Source organism: Convolutriloba macropyga, chromosome 9 (assembly GCF_964194025.1).
Source record: "Convolutriloba macropyga chromosome 9, txConMacr16.3, whole genome shotgun sequence".
NCBI lineage: Eukaryota > Metazoa > Xenacoelomorpha > Acoela > Convolutidae > Convolutriloba > Convolutriloba macropyga.
Genome location: NC_134476.1, coordinates 37921162 through 37939802, shown reverse-complemented (window position 1 = coordinate 37939802; position 18641 = coordinate 37921162). Strand labels below are relative to the sequence as shown.

Sequence of the window (18641 nt, the reverse complement as noted above, 5' to 3'; positions counted from 1 at the left end):
CTTACAACGAAAACTTGCAGGAAAATGGATCAATTTTTTTGTACCACACCGGTGCGACAAGATTCGACGTGGATTAAATTACAAAACTATCTGAATGCTTGCTTCTACTGCCAAAAAAGTCAGCCAGATATTTAGATACCGGAAAGTTGGAGACTAACAAAAAACAATCAAAAATTTTTGTTTCATCAAGAAGAAGGAATTTCATTTTTTGCGACAAAAAAGGATTGGAACTGTTAGGCAGTCCGAACTATGTTCTTTTCGATGGAACATTCAGATCCGCACCATTCTTTTTTTTCAAATTTATACATTTTTAGAACAGCTGTGAGCAACGATGAGTGGACAATTCCAGTAGTATGGACGCTTTTATGTTCAAAGTCACGTTAATTTTACGGAAAATGTTACAAAATTTTGGACCAAACATGGTTGGAAAAAATTTCGGTAACATTTATTCCGGGAACATTGCTGACTGACAACAAAAACTGAAATTTTTTACCGCGTTTTGGTTCATTATGGATGCTACGAGAAAGTTTTTGCTCTGCCATTTTTAAGCAAACAGAAGTTGGTTTCGGCCTTCAGTTCTACAAAACAACAATTGTGGACATTTTTCAAAAATATTCTCAGCCGTCATCTTTTTTTTATTATGTGTTCAATTTTTAGTTGAAGGGAAACATTTCAGTGGATATGGTTCGTGTTTTTGATCGGCCGCCGGCTCTCAGGACTACACAAACACAGCGGAATGCAGAATTTCAGTACAGATTTCCAAGTTTTTGGGTGGTTATGTCAAAAAAACTTGCCGATCAAGAGTGCGAATCTCGGCTCAATCTGCGTCGGTTATCTCGCGGCGAAGAACCGATGGACAAAAAACGGAAATATGGAGATTGAAACAAGAAAATGACTCGTCTCAAACTTTTGTATCTGTGTGGTAATTTGTTTTTTGAGCAATATTGGGACAGTATTTCTTATATTTGTTAAAAATTGTAAAATTTTTCTGTTGAATTGGTTGATATTCTATGAGCTTCACAATTTTTCGACTAATTTTCTATTCGGATAATTTTCTTTGTGGCTAATATTCACGGCACTTATTTTATGATGCTTAAATATGCTTACTGCCCCCGAGAATCCGCTGGATACGGCGCTAACTATCGTAATTCAGTAATTAGTAATACATTAACAGCTAATTAACGTGTGCCCGCTAAGTTGACCGATGCGAGTATGCGATAAAGTTAAAGTTAAAGTTTAATACAAAATTATGTTAATTGGGTTCTTGTAATTAAGTATGCATTTATTTAACCTTTTGGTTAGATTCTGAGTTTTATTGTTTTCAGCAAAACAAAAAATGCAAAAGTAGAGATCAAAACTGGATTCTCTTATAGAATCTGGAGAGCGGTGGCTACAGTGGGGCGATATCAGCTGGAGGAGGAGGGGGCAACCAATTGGCAGAGGAGATGAAGTTCTTCATGTGTTCACGGTTCCTGTTTCCCTGGATCAAACAGTCTCTCAGTTTGGATGTCATTCAGTCGGGCAGCAAGGAACCGTTCGTATTTTCTGGATAGTTTTTGTGATCCGGATTCGTTATTGTTGTAACGCAAATTTCAGTCATCACTGATATTGTATAGATGATGTTTTATTCGATTAGTTTACTTGAAATGAAAAAGGACTATTTTCCTAAAGTTCTGATGATTTCTTTTATGAATTCAGCTGCAAACACTTATTTTGCCCGTTATTTGTAGTGGCTTTTATTTTCTTGATTTTTTTCTTCTGACGACCTTCAAAGGATTATTTGCGTGCTTATTCATAGACTTGCTAAAACGAGGCAAGCTTTTGACCGAGTTTTAAATTGTCCCATTTGACCAAAGTTGTTTGCATGTTTGATGCATGTTTTTTGCCTTCATTGATGAAGGAATTATTCTGTTATTGAGTAGAGGTTATATTTTCTGCCTAACAGCTTTTTCTTTTAACAAGCAAACAGCAATTTTTTTAACCTAGTGTAGTCAGGGGCAAATTTTGCTTAATTGCCTCGCTCTCTTAATTGCTCCAACCTCCAAATTTATTTGGGGTTAGGAACTTTATGCTACCCTGGCTTTTGTTTGTTCCGTTTTGGCCGGTAGATATCTTTTGCGTAGCGATACAAGAGTGCGATATTATCGAACAAGTCTTGAAAAACTGAGTCGATTGTTCATGAGGCATTTCATTTCTCGAGGAAAAAAACCGGCGCTGAAAGTTTTCAAGTTTTACTTTCCTTACTTTCACTATTGTGCACTCTGCTAGTCATTTTTACTAGCTGCAATAGCGACAGCTCGATGGAGCTATTATTGGCCTTCTCTTGAATTTTTAACAACATAACGAATTTGAATTGTATTGGGTCGCTGTCTTTTTTTTTGAGATCTGTTCAGATATTTTGAAGCCAAATTGGAGTGTTTCTAGAGAAAAGGGAGTGGTAATTCTTATCACGCCAATGAACTAACTGAACTAACAGCAGCGAAAAAGCAATCAATTTTAAGAATTGAGATTTTTCATTTTGATTTTAAATTAGAGTGAGAAAATATTTTTTGAACGAGTTTTTTGGTTTTCAAGAGTGTTTTATTGCCTACGTTACGCAATTGGACTTCTATTTTTGCTCTTTTTTACTGATAACATTTTATTGATTCTACCAAAAAGTAATAAATGCATCTTTATATTTCCATATACTAATGGCGAATTTTCGATCTTTGCGCGCCTTTGTCGTTCTTTTGTTTGTCTCAATCTCGTTAATGACAGTTCCGATATTTGTCAATGAGATATTCTTCAACTTGTGTAAATTTCTTCGGTTGATAGTGTCTGCTTTTTAAATCTTGAACACTGATTATTGATATAAAGTTTTGGTAAGGGTCTGAGTTATTGTTGTTCTGTTTGTCTTCTACACTTATTTCGACGAATTATTTCAAAATTCAGCTTTTAAGGAATTGTTGTGGTTTTTATTACTAAGACATAGTGTTTTTAATAAGACTTGCCCAGTTTTGTTCTCCTTTTTGCTGCTTGTTTAGTTAGTCTCGTTAATGGCAGTTTCCAGTGGTTTATTGATCAGGCGAAAATCATGTCAATTAAAATCTTAATTGCATAGCATAGGGTTTCAATGTTTTTCTAAAAATGATTTTTCATAAATTTTTAGTGATTTTTCAGGTTTTAACTGTTTTCTGTTTTACGCGCTGTCCTGTGGATTATTCTCTTGTAACTGCAGTTCGCATTCGCCTTCTTTGAAGTCATGAAGACATTTCGCTCATTTCATTTATATTTAATAGTTTTTAATTGGAATTGATTTAAGAAAAATTTTATTGGTCAATTTTTCATGTCATTTAGTCTTTTAAATGACAGGTACCATCGACCTTCTGATAAACATAGATGAACCTGATTCTTCGCGTAAACTTTTGGCCAATGATTCATTGACTTTGACGACATATGATTTCGAACAGTTTGAGAAATTCGATTTATGCCTTCATTTATTTTCAGTTTTTGCTTTTTCCCTTAGTGATTTTTGTAGTGGATGATATATACTTTCTACCCATTGAATGATTCTTTATATTTAGTTTTTTTTCTCATTCTCTAATTTTTCATCACCTATATATTCTTTTTGAGGACACCCTTTAATTCCTTTGCAAAAACATTTTGCTTTTTGCCATATTTCTTGATTTTTTTAACATTTTGCTTTCTTGTCAGAAGTGTCAGACGACTAAAAGAACAAAACAAAGGTTGCCGCAGTATAACTACGCCCGTAGCTTTGCGGCTGTAAACATGGGTTGGTCAACATTAACGACAAAAAGAAGTTAAAGACCTCGATGATCTGTAAAATGATGTGAAACTTTTCTAAAATTGTTTTATGTGAATATAAAGAAACATTTCACAGGCTGACGGTGTTTGCCAAATTGAGTGCGGATATTCTGGACATAATTGACGGACGGAAACTGAAGCTGTTCGGAGATGAGGAGCCAACGATTATGGCTCGATTCTACTCGGATGCATTCATAACATTCCCACATTTCTAGTTAGATCATTAGAGTCTTTGTTAGAGATGTATCCCAGCAAAAAATTTCTCAAAGCGCAAAACTTCGATTCCTTACCTAATTGAAATCAACTTTTTGATTAGTTCAAAATCATTTTACAATAAGTCGATACAAAAGAGTTGCCAGCATCAAAAGATACAATGAATTTCAGCCATTAAATATCGCGAGCTTTACAATACTATTTTTTGCTACAATTTGATGTAATATTGAAGCTAATCAAGACTTAATTATAATAAGGATATGATGTTGCGATTATCAATTTCAATACTTGTTTCAGCATTGGACTGTCCAAGATCCGAAGACTGAATCTGCAGATTAAAAATCTCTCCCTCTGCTACACGAGCAAACATCTTGCCCATAGCAGTACGTTACTCAAAGAATTTTTATCACACATTCATCTTTTGACTGGTTCTTAAATTCAAAATATTGCACGGCGTAAAATTTCATGATGACAATCGCAACTAACATCAGGACATAAGGACTCTTGATTGAGGAGTTTTTTTAACTAGATCAGATAGAAAATCTATGAGATGATAAATGACAGAGTTCTTCATTCACTCTTTTTTTTTATCCGGCTGAAAAAATTTTAAAATTATGATAACTAAACTTAATTAAAATTTAAAATGAAATTTAATTAAAATTCTGATTAAAACCCATTTGAAGTTTGCTATATTTACATACATCGCAATATCTTATACACACTTCCAAAGAACCTCAGTGAAACAACATTCAGTTGTTTTAAGAATTAAAGCAAACTGTCCATGGTTTTAAAAAAGCTCATCTGGGACTAAAATTTCAAGAAAATACATTTGCTCCCCGATTTTTTGATAAAGTGAGAATAAAAGAAAATAACCCAAAGCTTCTTTTAAAAATTACATTATAAGGGTTACTGGCCTTCCGAACATTCTCCTCTGACCTCATATTTCAGAGAACAGATATCGATAGCTGCGTTATTTTTCTAATTTAGAAAAAGAAAATGCTGTGGTTAAAAACAAAAGGCAAACTTTAAACCTACAACGTTTCATAAACAAAAAGTAAGATTAATGCAAAAATTGTCATATTAAAAAAGTTTTGAGCTCACCACGACCAAGAGAGATATCTTCATATGCTACCTAACAGAAATGAGCTCAACATATTCTCTCAGTTAAAGGCAATAATAAAAGAAACGACCCCAAGAAGTTTGTTTAGCGACTTCAAAAATGGTTTCTTCAGCAAATTTCAGAGATTCAAAAATGACGCTACTACAAAACAGAAGAGATTCTAAGGAAATTTCACCCTACATCGCATATTTAACATTTAAGAGAAGTCGGACTTTTTTCTTATTTATCTTGAACGCCTCGATAAGTTTCCATTCGTTGGCTGCAAGCGTAATTTGGACAGATGAAAGGCCGTGAAAAATCTGAGAGCAATTTCTGTATGGTATGCTTTTCAAGTACCGAATTTCGTTCCAAAGGGAAACGTTAAAAATTGAAGTAAACTAATTTTGCGCAAGCGTTAATCAAAGAATTTACACTGAAGCGCATCAGTTTCCGACGCATGCTGGCCAGGACTTCGCGCCATATTAATTGATATACTGCTTTATGAGTACTGCAGAAAGTGTGGTTTGTCTAGAGTATCGGAACGCTTTCGACCGGATAGTGGAGGGCATTTTGGGTCACACAGTTCACGTGCAGAGTGGTCTGAGGAAGTACTACTTCGAATTCGGTCTTCTGCTTCAACAACTCGTCCAGTTCTACCACCAAGGTGCACATGATGTTAGTAAACCAATGCTGATTGGGAAGCAACATCAGTCCTGGATATTTTTAAAAAATGGTGAATTAAGGTGAATCGCGGCCTCTCAGATGTTCAGAAAGAGTCCTGTGGTTCATAATATGTAGATAAGATCTAGATAGAAGATCTAGATTAAGAATTATTCTTAATTGTAACTATGATAACCCTCGTCACTTTGTGACACAGCTCTTGTAATCCTCTACGCAGGCGGATTTTCTTACTCATTAATTAGATTTTGCGCGTTGTTAATTTGTTTCGTATTTCTCGTCTAATTATGATTACGTATTCTTGCTCAGGTAAAAAAAATAAAGTTTCTGCATAAAACCAAGAATAATCTTGATCAATTTTCGTGTAGCCACAGTTCAACTTCAACTCTGTGGATGTGAACTTCCTGCTGGTGGTGTTTGAGAATGTCAAGTTCTGGCTGGATATTGGGAAGAGTCATTGGCAAGATGATCATCATTCGGCTGAGCTAACCGGGGGATCTTTCGACGATCATGACCAGTATTCCACTGGACATCAAGACGTAAGCTTTCTTTTCTAATTAAACACAGTATCTTTGTTGTCGCTTTGTTTTTGTGTTTTAATTTTTTGATTTGTTATTCTTTGTGAAGCTATTGAGGTTGAAAGCTTTGTGAACATTTGGCTGACTCCCACCCTATTCCTTCGTTTCTATATACTCAATTTTCGGTCAAAAATAATTTTCTGTAAAATATTTGTTAAAATATGTTGAAATAGGTTCATCAGTTCTCAAAAATTTTAATTTTTGCAGCACAGCATTGTTACTTGTTAGAATTTTGATTCGAGTTGACGACTTAAACGTAGTATTATTAGAAAGTTTAACTTACCAATTTAATCTGACAGAGGTAAATTGATTCAAGTCACCAATACTGATATAAATGAATCTTCAAGAAATGGTGCTGTGAATCAATACTCGGTTCAAACTAATGATTCTAGATAACTATTATTAGAGTTAGATTAATTGATGTAAAATCTTCCCAGCATGTATTAAATGATTATGATATCTCCGGAAGTGTGAATGAACTCTTAGAAAAGTGCAAATGCATTCAATTTATGGTTCCCTTTGCGACTGATTTGCAGAAGCAAACCATATTGGGTAACCCTTGCTACCCCCACTATAAATCATGGTGCTAATATTAGTTTTGTATCTTGACTTTTTCACACTGACAATGGGTATATATACAGCTGACAGCTGACTTTTAGTCCTTTTTCATCCCCAAAATCAAACCATCTTGATATAATAATCAGATCTCTCCTGTAAATCTCTAAATTCTACTGTAAAATATCATTCTTGTTATTCTCTCATTTTGAGAAATTAATTTTTTCTACTTAATTAAAAATGCTTGTTTTCCGCTTGCGAAAACCCATAACCCAACAGGTTATGGGCCCAGCAATTTTCTAAGTCTTAAAACTAATTTCTAAAACAAAACTAATTTGTTGACAGTCATAATCTTTTTCTGCTTAGTACCTTTTCTTTTCACAACTGTTTTGCCTGCTCAAACTACGGTGGACCAACAGACAGTGGAGCTGCTGACCTACACAGGAAAGGCACAGGACTTTCCAATCTGGAGCACAAGATTTGTGGCAATGATGCAGACGAAGGGACTCTACAAATCACTACTTTGGACAGAGGAGCAACTCAACGAGCCTGCACCACTAGCCAATGGGGCGAGCAATGATGAAAAGAAGAACCACAAGGTGCTGAAGGATGCATGTGAAAATGAAGTTGCAGACATCAAGGAGAAACGGAACAATGTGTGGTGCCATCTGGCACTGACTCTAGATGCAACAACCCTCATGCGGATGAGACATAACTGTGTGGGCGATGACGGCATCGGAGATGGAGCAAAGGCTTGGAAGCTTTTGCAAGAGAGATTTCAGAGTGTGGAGACGCCGACAGTGGTGACTTTGGTGGCACAGCTTGCTCGACTGCAGCTCGAGGATGCTGAGGATTTGGATAGCTTCATCAGAGGACCGGAGTTGCTCACAAGGCTACAAGAAGCAGGGGAAGCAGTCTCAGAGACCCTCTTCAACGGTTTGGTCATCAAGTGTCTGCCAATGAAGTATGAAAGTTTTCTTATACAGGAAAGCTTTAACCCGGCAACGAACTTCACAGAGTTGAGGAAAAGGCTACAGAACTTCCATGAGAGCACAGCACAGAGGCACTCGGGACAAAGTGGTTCAGTGGCACTGGCAGTGAGGCGTGACCTCAAGGAGGGACCCAAGAAAGGAAACTGCTTTGTGTGTGGGATCCCTGGACACTTTGCCAAGGACTGCAGGAGGAAGGAGACAGCACAATGCAGCAAGTGTGGCGAGAAAGGTCACCTAGACAGGGCATACAAGAGACAAAAAGATGGAGGCAAACAGGAGTCAGTGGCAATGGGTCGAACATTGGCTTCACCAGACGAGGAATACTGGTCAGCTCTTACCCATTGGAAGACAGCAGGCATGCTAGTGGACAGTGGTTGTACAGATCACATAGTGACGAACATCGATGCGTTCCTGGACTTTGTGCCCAATCAATCAGTGGTCAGAAATCCCAACGGAGAAGCTTCCAGAGTGGTGGGCAGAGGCTGTGTGAGGATCAGCATACCCTCAAACAAAGGGGAATTCAATGCGAGCTCAAAAAATGTTTTGTGTCTGCCGGAATATTCTTCAAACCTCCTATCAGTCTCAAGATGCACGGAATTGGGACACAGCTTCACTTTCGAGATAGGAAACAGCTGCATGAAACTCCAGAAGGGAACTCGGGTAAAACTAACACAAGAAAATTATTTGTTTTACCCTGCAGCGTTCTAGAATTCAAGATGAGTTCCAACAGCGTGAAACTTGACAGTGCAAGGAGGTGGCACAGACGATAGGGTCATTTGAATCAAAAGGATGTGTTCAGGAATGCTCCAGAGACAGTGGGGGAACTCGATGATGTATGCAATGTGTGCATTGGCCAAGATCACAAAGACTCCAGTACCAAAAGTGGCAGAGACCCAAGCAGAAGAGAACCCGGAGAGGGTGTTCACAGACGTGATGGGACTTTTCAGAGTAGATTCGCTGTCAGGGTTCCGGTTTTGCATTGTGTTTGCAGACCAGTACACGAAGTTTGTGTTTGTGGACTTGCTTAAGGCAAAGAGTGAAGCACTGGCCAGCCTGAAGAAATTTGTTCTCAGTGTGGGGACGCCCAAGAAGCTGAGGCAAGACAATGCGAAGGAGTTTCTCTCAGAGCAGTTCAAGACATACTGCTTAGATGCAAGAATTCTACAGGAGAAGACCATACCAGAGACGCCACAACAGAATGGGTTAGCTTAGAGGTTCAACAGGACACTGCTGGAGATGGCAAAATGTTTGCTCATTGACTCAGGACTTCCCAAGATGATGTGGGGAGCAGCAATTCTTCACGCAACAAGGATCAGGAACTTGGTTGTGAGACGAGCAGAAGAAAAATGCCCAGCAGAGCTGATGCGAGGTATAAAACCTAAGCTTTCAATTAGTAAACTATCTATTTTTTGTTGCGCGGTCTTCATGAGGAAGCGGAACAGAGATGTCAGCAAACTTGAACCCAAGGCACTGCAAGGAAAGTTTGTGTGTTACACTGAAGGAGACAACAGATACCTGGTGTACGTACCCAACACACGCAAGGTTGTGGCAGTTCGAGATGTAATCATCAAGGAGTCCGAAGTGGGCTCAATCCCTGACAACACAGAGACGCCCGACCTACTAGATGAGGGGTCACAGCAACTGGGGATCTGGCACCCAGATTTTGGTCATCAAGACGATGGCAACAAAGAGGAGCAGGGCACATCTACTGCAATAAAGGAAGAGTGGCATGCCGCAAAGAGCGTGAACACTCAAGGAACGACACTGAGATGAGATGTTGAGGAAGCAGCACTGGATGAAGAATCTACTGCAACAAGAGGGAGTCTCAGAGACTCTGAATCACTGGAAGACCGTGAAACGGAGGACTTCTGACAGACAGTTGGCTTTTTTGAAGAGGCACTGGAGCAAGCGGACAGGGCAGAGCCCAGACGAGGGACATGAGCAAGGAATGTTCCGCAATTTTTTGGAGAAGTCAGGACCCATCTTGCTGTGACTGAGGGTAACTATCTGGAACCCAAAAGAGTCTATGAAGCCAAGCAAGCTGACGAATGGGACCAGTGGTACCGGGCAATGAATGACGAGGTCAAGGCACTCCAAGACAACGAGACTTGGGACCTTGTGAGACCACCCACAGACAGGGACGTCATACCGGGCAAATGGGTCTACAATGTGAAATTGGGATCCAGTGGTCAAATCGACAAATACAAAGCACGCTATGTGGCGAAAGGCTTCAAACAAGTGGAAGGACTGAACTACTTTGAGACTTTTGTCCCTACCTGTAAGCCAGAGAAATTCAGGATTCAGGCAAGCAGAGGGCAAAGTCACAGTCGACCAAGAACGCTACCTAGAAACAATGCTTTAGCGGTTTCAAATTGACCAGCGCAAACTCTCAAGAACTCCAGCTGATTTGAATTTGAAACTTCAGACAGCGCAGAACGAAGACGAAGCAATGGACCAGAGGATCTACAGAAGCTTGTTTGGATCACTTCTTTATCTGGCCAAATAGACGAGGCCAGACATCATGTTCACACTCAACATTCTGTCCAGGCACATGAACGCACCTACCAATCAACACTGGATATGCGGAAAACGACTTCTGCGATATCTTTAAGGTTCAAAAGGTTTAAAACTTACTTACACAAAAGAGGCTAGTTATGATTTAGTGCGGGAAAGTGATGCAGACTGGTTTGGAGATGTGAACGACAGAAAATCAACAACGGGCTATTACTTCAAGCTCAACGGACGTGGCGCAGCACTCAGCTGGGATGTCAAGAAGCAGGCCACAAGTGCTTTTTCTTCATCAGAAGCAGAATATCAGGGCATGGCGGCAGCAGTTCAGGAAGCACTCTAACTGAAACAACTTCTAGAGGATTTTGGCATCCAACAGAAACGTCCAATAGCAATTGGTGAGGACAACCAAAGTTGTATCAGATTTTGCCAAAACCCAGTCATGCACAAGACGAGCAAGCACATCGAGACAAAGTTTCACTTCATTAGGGACAAGACGGAGGATGGGACTATTTCAATTCATTACGTTCCTACAGACAAAATGGCAGCGGACATCTTCACAAAGTCCTTACCCGTTCCGAAAGTGGAACCATTCAGAGCAGTTTTGTTGGGAACACACACTACGAAATCAGCTCAAGTCTGAGTGGAGTGTTAGATTTTTGATTCCAGTTGAAAACTTAAACTTAGTATTATTAGAAAGTTTAACTTACCAAATTATTCTGACAGATAAATTGATTCAAGTCACCAATACTGATATAAATGAATCTTCAAGAAATGGTGCTGTGAATCAATACTCGGTTCAAACTGATGATCCTAGATAATTATTATTAGAGTTAGATTAATTGATGTAAAATCTTCCCAGCATGAGATATCATATTAAATGAATATGATATCTCCGGAAGTGTGAGTGAATTCTTAGAAAAGTGCAAATGCATTCCATTTATGGTTCCCTTTGCGACTGATTTGCAGAAGCAAACCATATTGGGCAACCCTTGCGACCCCCACTATAAATCATGGTGCTAAGATTAGTTTTGTATTTTGTTTTTTTTTTACACTGATAATGGGTATATATACAGCTGATTTTTGAGTCCTTTTTCATCCCCAAAATCATATCACCATCTTGATCTAATAATCAGATCTCTCCTGTAAATCTCTAAATTCTACTGTAAAATATCATTCTTGTTATTCTCTCATTTTGGGATATTAATTTTTTCTTAGTTAAAAACGCTTTTTATTCCGCTTGCGAAAACCCATAACCCAACATTACTGCATTTTAAACTTAACGGTACATTGTTTGTAAAACACTGAGAAGAGTTTTTTAGCTTTTACTATCTCTTAATAAGTAAATTGTCCTTTTGCAGGTTTCCTGGCAATTAAAGTTGAAAATGACCAATTTTGAATTTATTTTATGTTTACATTTTTCAATTTAAACCTAAAAATTTGTTCTAATGTAATCATTTATGCCCCGTTGTTGGTAATTCCTTCTACAGAATCAGCTTTTGTATCCACATATTTGTTTTTTCATGTCAGCTATCATTCTGTAAGGCCTCATTTCTAAGGACATAGTTGAGCAAATATGGAGTTTTGTAGTCTTTTTTGTCCTTGTTTTCAATTGCTCCTGAACGAAGTTCATAGCAATTATTGTAAACGTGTTGGTCTTTTCAAGCAAATTTTTTGCCTGACCATTTTGCGCTTTTCTTCTAGAACATTCATTTTTGAGTGCTCTCACTCCGAATTAAAGCTTTTAGGCTAAAAATAAAATTGTTTGCAGCAGAGCAAAAAAGAGGGGCCTGATATCCGAGGGGGCAGTGCCTCTGGCGAGGGAGCGGGAGTTACGTGGTTCAAATCCCGGCGTTGCCATCTGTTTCTGCACCCATAAAGAAAAATTGATCTAGGCTACAGCCCCTGAATTTAATGCCTCGCCTGTCGTTCAACGTTCAATCGATTCTTCCGAGATCAGTCGGCTTATGTTTATAAGTATGCAGTTGCGTAAATCTTTTTGTTCCCCGTATTTGTTCTATCGTTTCTGCTACCACTTTCCCAGCCTTTTTTTTTACAATTCAAAGAATCTGAATAGTATTGGGGAGCTGTCTGTTTAGGACTCAAAGATGTCTTATGGTTTTCTTTCATGGCGTTATGGTCTATGATTTTTGCGAGCAAAAAAAGTGAGCGGGCATGAATACCAGAAGTTTAGGGATAGAATAAAATTTGAAATAGTTCTTTCAGTCAACAAATTCGATTTGTTCATTCAAATTGAAACAGAACGAGAAACAGTGTGAAAAAATTTCTGATAAGTTGGCGAGTTCTTTTTTTGTGTGCTGTTTTTTCAAGCTTTTTGTTGTTTCTTAATAGCTGCCGTCAGCCTCTCAAACGGCTATTATTTAGGCGCTTTCTTTTTTTTTAAATTGCTTTTCCTTGTGATCACGTTTTTCGTTTTACATGAGTCACGACTTTCACGTTTGGTTTCTGACTTACCTCACTCACTGTTTCAACTGAATGATTTTTAAATCCATTCACTCAATGAATTACCCAAGATAGTGAATACAGTCAAGGTGAAAAGAGCAAAATCAAAATAGACGGGATAAACCGATAAAGCCTGGCCGTTAAGGCATTAATACAGTCAAGGTGAAAAGAGCAAAATCAAAATAGACGGGATAAACCGATAAAGCCTGGCCGTTAGGGCATTGAAAATTAGATTATCAAAATTCATTAGAGTGGTTGCTAGCTGACATTGATATTAAGCTTATTAGTTTTCAGGTTAGAGACTGAATTAAGTGTAGTTCTAGAATCCAACTGAAATTGCTCTCCGAATTATAACACTTTTTGACACTGAAATAAATAGAAAAAAATTTGGTCAATTTCTCTTCTTTTCTTCTTTGTTTCAATCCCGATTTGCAACGAACGCGTCAACGGCGGATATTTTCCGGCAACCTGCCGGCTAATTTTTGAAATTCTTATCTGGTCTAAAAAGGTTTATTGTACAAAATTTATAATTAGCAGAATGTTTTGAAAGTTTTTGGTCAGCAAAGTGATGAGTGATGTTTAAGGTGATTGTTTTTCAGCTAACTGTCTTGAACGCAATTTTTTCTCAGAATTTTGACAAAAAATATAGAAAAATTTTTTCAGTTTTTTTTCTGAATTTCTTGGTTTATTGCTAATACCAGGATTACAGATTTTTGTGGGCGTTTTTAACGTGTCCAGAACTCGCAGAACTGCGTAATGTTTTTCTCGGTTATATGAAATTTTGGTATTTTTTTTGGTTAATTTTTTTCCAGCTATTTTTTGTTTTTCAAACAGGTTTCTTTGGGTCGTTTCCGGAATGCTGTTTTTTTTAAAGTCTGTTCACATATTTCCTGATTTTCGATGTCAAATTGAATCGATGGTTTTGACCACGCCGAAACAGGAAGTGGAGCGAGAAAAAAGTGGCTTTGCGGCGTGAGTTTTTTTCACATTGAGTTTTAAGTAGAGTGAAGAATCGAACAAAAATTTGCTTTCTCTCTTGTGGTTTTTTGTTCACATGCGGCAATTTGACTTCGATTTTTACTCTATTTCTTGGTCTTTTTCTTAGTCTTTTTCTTAGTTTTGTAATATATTTTTTTCCTAGTTGTAACAGCTATAGATTAATTTTCTTTTTTTCTACCATATGCATAGATCTTTCTGATGTGTTGTATTAAAATCCATAATTTGGTCAATTGAAGTCTTTTACTACTACTACTACTACTACTAGTTTATTTTCAATGAAAACTTTTTTAAATATAGGTCAGGACCTGCCCTGCTATGTTTATAGTGTTGATGAGCAACCAGCAGTTAATTAACGTATTTTAGCCTTAGAGTTTATAATAGTGTTCTTCGGATTTCTCGGTTTTCTGAAAGCCCATATCAGTGATAGGAACTGCTGCTTTTGTTCTGTTTTTCGCATTCATTTGTCTTTTCTAAGAGATGTGACGTTTGAAAACACTGTTCTGTTTTTTCGACTTTATATCGTGTCAAGTGTTGCATTTTTGTTCCACCACAATAATAATTATTATTATTATATGATATATGTCCCGGGGTCCTTAATATAATAAAAGTTTAAGATCATTACTCTTTTAGCGTTCAAATTCATCATTCTCGGCTAATTTGTGTCATTGATGATTTTGAGGTTAAAAGTCTGATGCTTCTATAGAATGCAATCTAGTGTGCAATTCAACAGCAGGTCATTTTAACATCCATTCTTTCTGGAAAATTTCTGGGGAGCTGTCAATTTATATATGCTCGCACAATTCTCCACCATTGGCAATTTTTCTGACTGAAACTCGGGTTACTGCTAAAATTGATGACGAGAAATATTTCTTTCTAACCGGATTTCAGTCTCAAATTACTAAAATTTGTAAATGAGGAGCTGGTAGCATAGATTTATACCTCCGAATTGAGGTTACATTCGAGAATGTAATCAATTCGAAACTCTCTCCTTAGGAAAATTAGCCTTGCTGATAGAATTTTGCCGCAAAAAGCTTGTTATAATAGGTATAGTATGCCAATATAGACTTCCTGAGGAGTAAGTGTGGACTTTATCGATGATCTCGATATCATGTTTGGTGCCCTTTATAGACAGTCATCTTAATAGCCTATTGATGACACGATTTTATAAATATATATATATATATATATATATATATATATATATATATATATAAAAGAACACGCGAATTCCTGAAACGATATATAAAATACATCATGCAGGTAGTGTATGTAATAAATAAATAAACAGAAAAAGTTTTTTTTTTGAATTGTGAACACCGAATAGTTGGAATGGTAGATAAATAGATAGATTAATATATATACATAGGTAGGAACAGCACATATCATGAACTAATTTTAAATTCACGCCACGTTAATTGGCCAAACTGAATTTGGCCTGGGTCCTTCTTGAATTTTTCTAAAAGGTGAGTTTTGTATATTTTTTGGCAGTTACAGAAGATTTTGACAAGGTTTCATTCGCCCTCAAAATTTCATTATGATATCGTACACCACTATTGATCACCCCTGTGCAATGTATTTAGTTCCAGCAATGATTTTATTTACTAATTTTCTCGTCCGTTTGTGAAAATAAAAGTTGGCTGTTGGTAGTGGAATGCCAGAAATACTCTAAAGTGCTTGCTTTTTGTAATTAAAAATTTGTCTGTTGTATAGTGCAACCCTATATTGTATTAACATTCGAACAGGTGATATGTTATTAATCAGTTTAAGATCGTGAGATGAATCAAACTTTTTACGATTGTAGAAAGCTTTGACTGCCCAGTTTAATTGTTTTACGAGGAATTTTGCGGGAGATTTGCTTTAACCGTCCTTATTGTTCCTCAGCGATTCTTAGTAGCATATGCGGAGAAATAACGCTGAGAGTCCATTTATTGTTTAAAGTCAAAAAACTTTTCCATATTACTATGACACATTTTTTGACAATGCTGGTAATATTTCAGTAGTCTTTGGGGTAAAACAAAAGTTAATAAATGAGCGAGATATGCCATTACCAATTCTAAATTATTCTATGAAACCCTGAACAAATAGCCGACGGGAGAATAAAAGGGAGAATTAAAGGGTCTAGATTTCTTTCTTTCAACCTGCAATGAATTGAGCTGCTCAGCGTTATTGAAACTCACTGGTTGCCAGGAAATCAAACATACTTTTGAATCTTCACTTCTGGGAAAATCACCTGCGTTAAACGGGATCCCGAATGAAGTTCTTGAGATATTAGTAATCACAGTTAGTTCATTGAGTTGCTATTATACAAGAGAGGTTCTAAATGGAGTTCCGCGATGCTCAGTTCTAGGCCCAATATTGTTCGTTTTGTGCATCAATGACTTGAATTTGATCATTGATAAATTCAATGTACGCCACTATGCTGACCATATAGCACCTACTAGCATCTGCAGCACAAATACGGAACTTCAAAGTAAGTTTGATAACGTTTTCATTAAGCCGAACAAATTGACAACTAATTAAAAAGCCAAGAGAATTTCCAGATGATAGTATTTGGTGAAAGATCCTTTCTGCTTCACTATATTAACGGAAGCCCTGGTACTCGGAACAATTTAGTTAGATATCTTGGTATTCATGTTGATCAGATGGATTTTTGGATGCATTCCGGGTTTGTTCTGCAAAGTAAGAATAAGTTGAGTCCACCTAATTTTCATGATTGCTTCCGTAAGACATTTTCCCGGGAAGCAACGCGCGCAAAATGCCGTGGTGATCTCAATTGTTGTTTGATAAGATACAATCTGCAGAAACAAAATTCATTGAAGCATAGAGGTTCGAAATTGTTCAACGTACGTTTAAAAGACCGCGTACTCTCTTATGCACCTCTGAAGCTAATTTATATTCAGGTGTTTGATCGCGGCTTTAAAGATAACTATCTCTTCCTTGACAGTCAGTTACAAAATTGGTTATTCTAGGTGTCTTCAGTTCTTTGTTGGCTGTTTATGCTACTCTCTTGGCCTTTCATTGGCCTTGGCTACTTCTTGATGAAGCAGCCTGGCGAGCGCTAATTGTGACTTAGTTTTTTGTCAGCGCTCCACCTCCCATCCTGAGACCTTAACCGTTTGGGCTTCATTCGAGGAGAGTAACAAAGTGGAATGCTCAGATTTTCTGGCTTTTTTGCTGGACCCTCGCATCCTCCCTCTGTTTTAAGGCACATGTTACATGGATTTCTTTAAGTTTGACTAAAACCATTTCTGTATGTATACAAGAATTCTAAGTTTCATCATTTATACGTTGTTTCGTGGAAGTTTAAACAATGATGTTGTACTCTGAGACCGATCACTCACCAGTAGTGTAAAGCTTACCGATTCTCCCCATTGATGTAGATATAAATATATTATTTTCTGGTTGTGTTCTTATTAAATCTTTTTCATCTACATCACAGAAATTCATTTTTATTATTAATGTGAATCGTTGTTTGAGCTGTTTTTTCAAAATTGGCATTTGATTTTTTGAAATCAGCATGTTTGATTGTTTAAAATGATTTTTTGTCTGGTTGCGATTGTAGTTTGGGATTAACGATTACACAAAACATGCATTTTTCGCATTCTCTGGACTATGTTTTAGACTGAAAGGCCCATTTCTTTAAGTTTCGAAGCCATCTGACGGATGGACAACATTCCTTATTTTTAGAACATTTTTTCCCTGATACTACAGATGTTCTATGTGGAGTTCCACAAGACTCAATTCTGGACCCATTATTGTTCACTCTGTGCATCAATCACACAAACATGATCTGTGACAATTTCCATTTATTTCTCTACGTTGACGATACAGCACGTACTGGCATCTGCAGCGCATATTCGGAACTCCAAATTCAGTTTGATAAAGTTCAATTAAAGCTAACAAATCCACAACTAATGAAAATGCTAAGAAGTTCCAGATAATTGTGAAAGGTCCCAACTTCCTCACTAAATTAACGGAAGCGCTAGTACTCGGAAAATTATAGTTAGTTATCTTAGTATTGTTTTAGATAAGATGAATTTTGGATACATTAGGACTTCATATTTACCACCTTCTGAAATTTGTTATGCGTAGTAAGAAGCAGTTGAATCCACCTAGTTTTCTTGAATATTTCGTTGAGATATCTTCCGGGAAAGCAACGGGCGCAAAATGCCGTGGTCATCTTAATGGTTTTTGATAAGAAACAATTTGTAGAAACAAAAGTAATCAAAGCATTGTGGTTCGAAATTGTTCAACGTACTTTTTAAAGCTCTCGTATTCTGAGCCTAATTTATATTCAGGTCTCTGATCGCAGTTTTAACAATAACTATCTCTTCTTTGACAATCAGTTACAAAATTTGTTTTTCTAGGTGTCTTCAGTTCTTTGTTGGTTGTTTATGCTACTCTCTTGGCCTTTCATTGGCCTTGGTTACCTCCTGATGAAGGGGCCTGGCGAGCGCTAATTGTGACTTAGTTTCTTGTCAGTGCTCCACCTCCCATCCTGAGACCTTAACCGCTTGGGTTTCATTTGAGGATTACTGGTTTGTTGATACTGTCAAAATTGTCATTTTAGTTTTCGTTTATCAGCATGATCGATTGTTGAGAATGTTTTTTTTTGGTTGCGAGTGTAGTTTGGTAGCAAAGATGACAGAAAACATGCGTTTTTATGCATTCTTTGCATGGCGTAGCTTTTTTCTTGTCGGTTTGATATGGAGGTTCAATGGATTATGTGCTCTTTTGATGGTCAGTTTATAG

At 37.3% G+C, this 18641-nt stretch overlaps 1 protein-coding gene across 1 annotated transcript in view; it reads left to right on the top strand.

Annotated features, from left to right (window-relative positions):
• LOC142346206 (uncharacterized) overlaps positions 1-18641 on the top strand; it is a 144776-nt gene that overhangs the window by 1342 nt on the left and 124793 nt on the right. The window contains exons 2-6 of the mRNA XM_075398718.1: positions 1374-1534; positions 3881-4018; positions 4315-4400; positions 5649-5791; positions 6163-6333. Coding sequence (XP_075254833.1) covers positions 1374-1534; positions 3881-4018; positions 4315-4400; positions 5649-5791; positions 6163-6333 — 699 coding nt within the window. The remainder of the gene's footprint in view (positions 1-1373; positions 1535-3880; positions 4019-4314; positions 4401-5648; positions 5792-6162; positions 6334-18641) is intronic.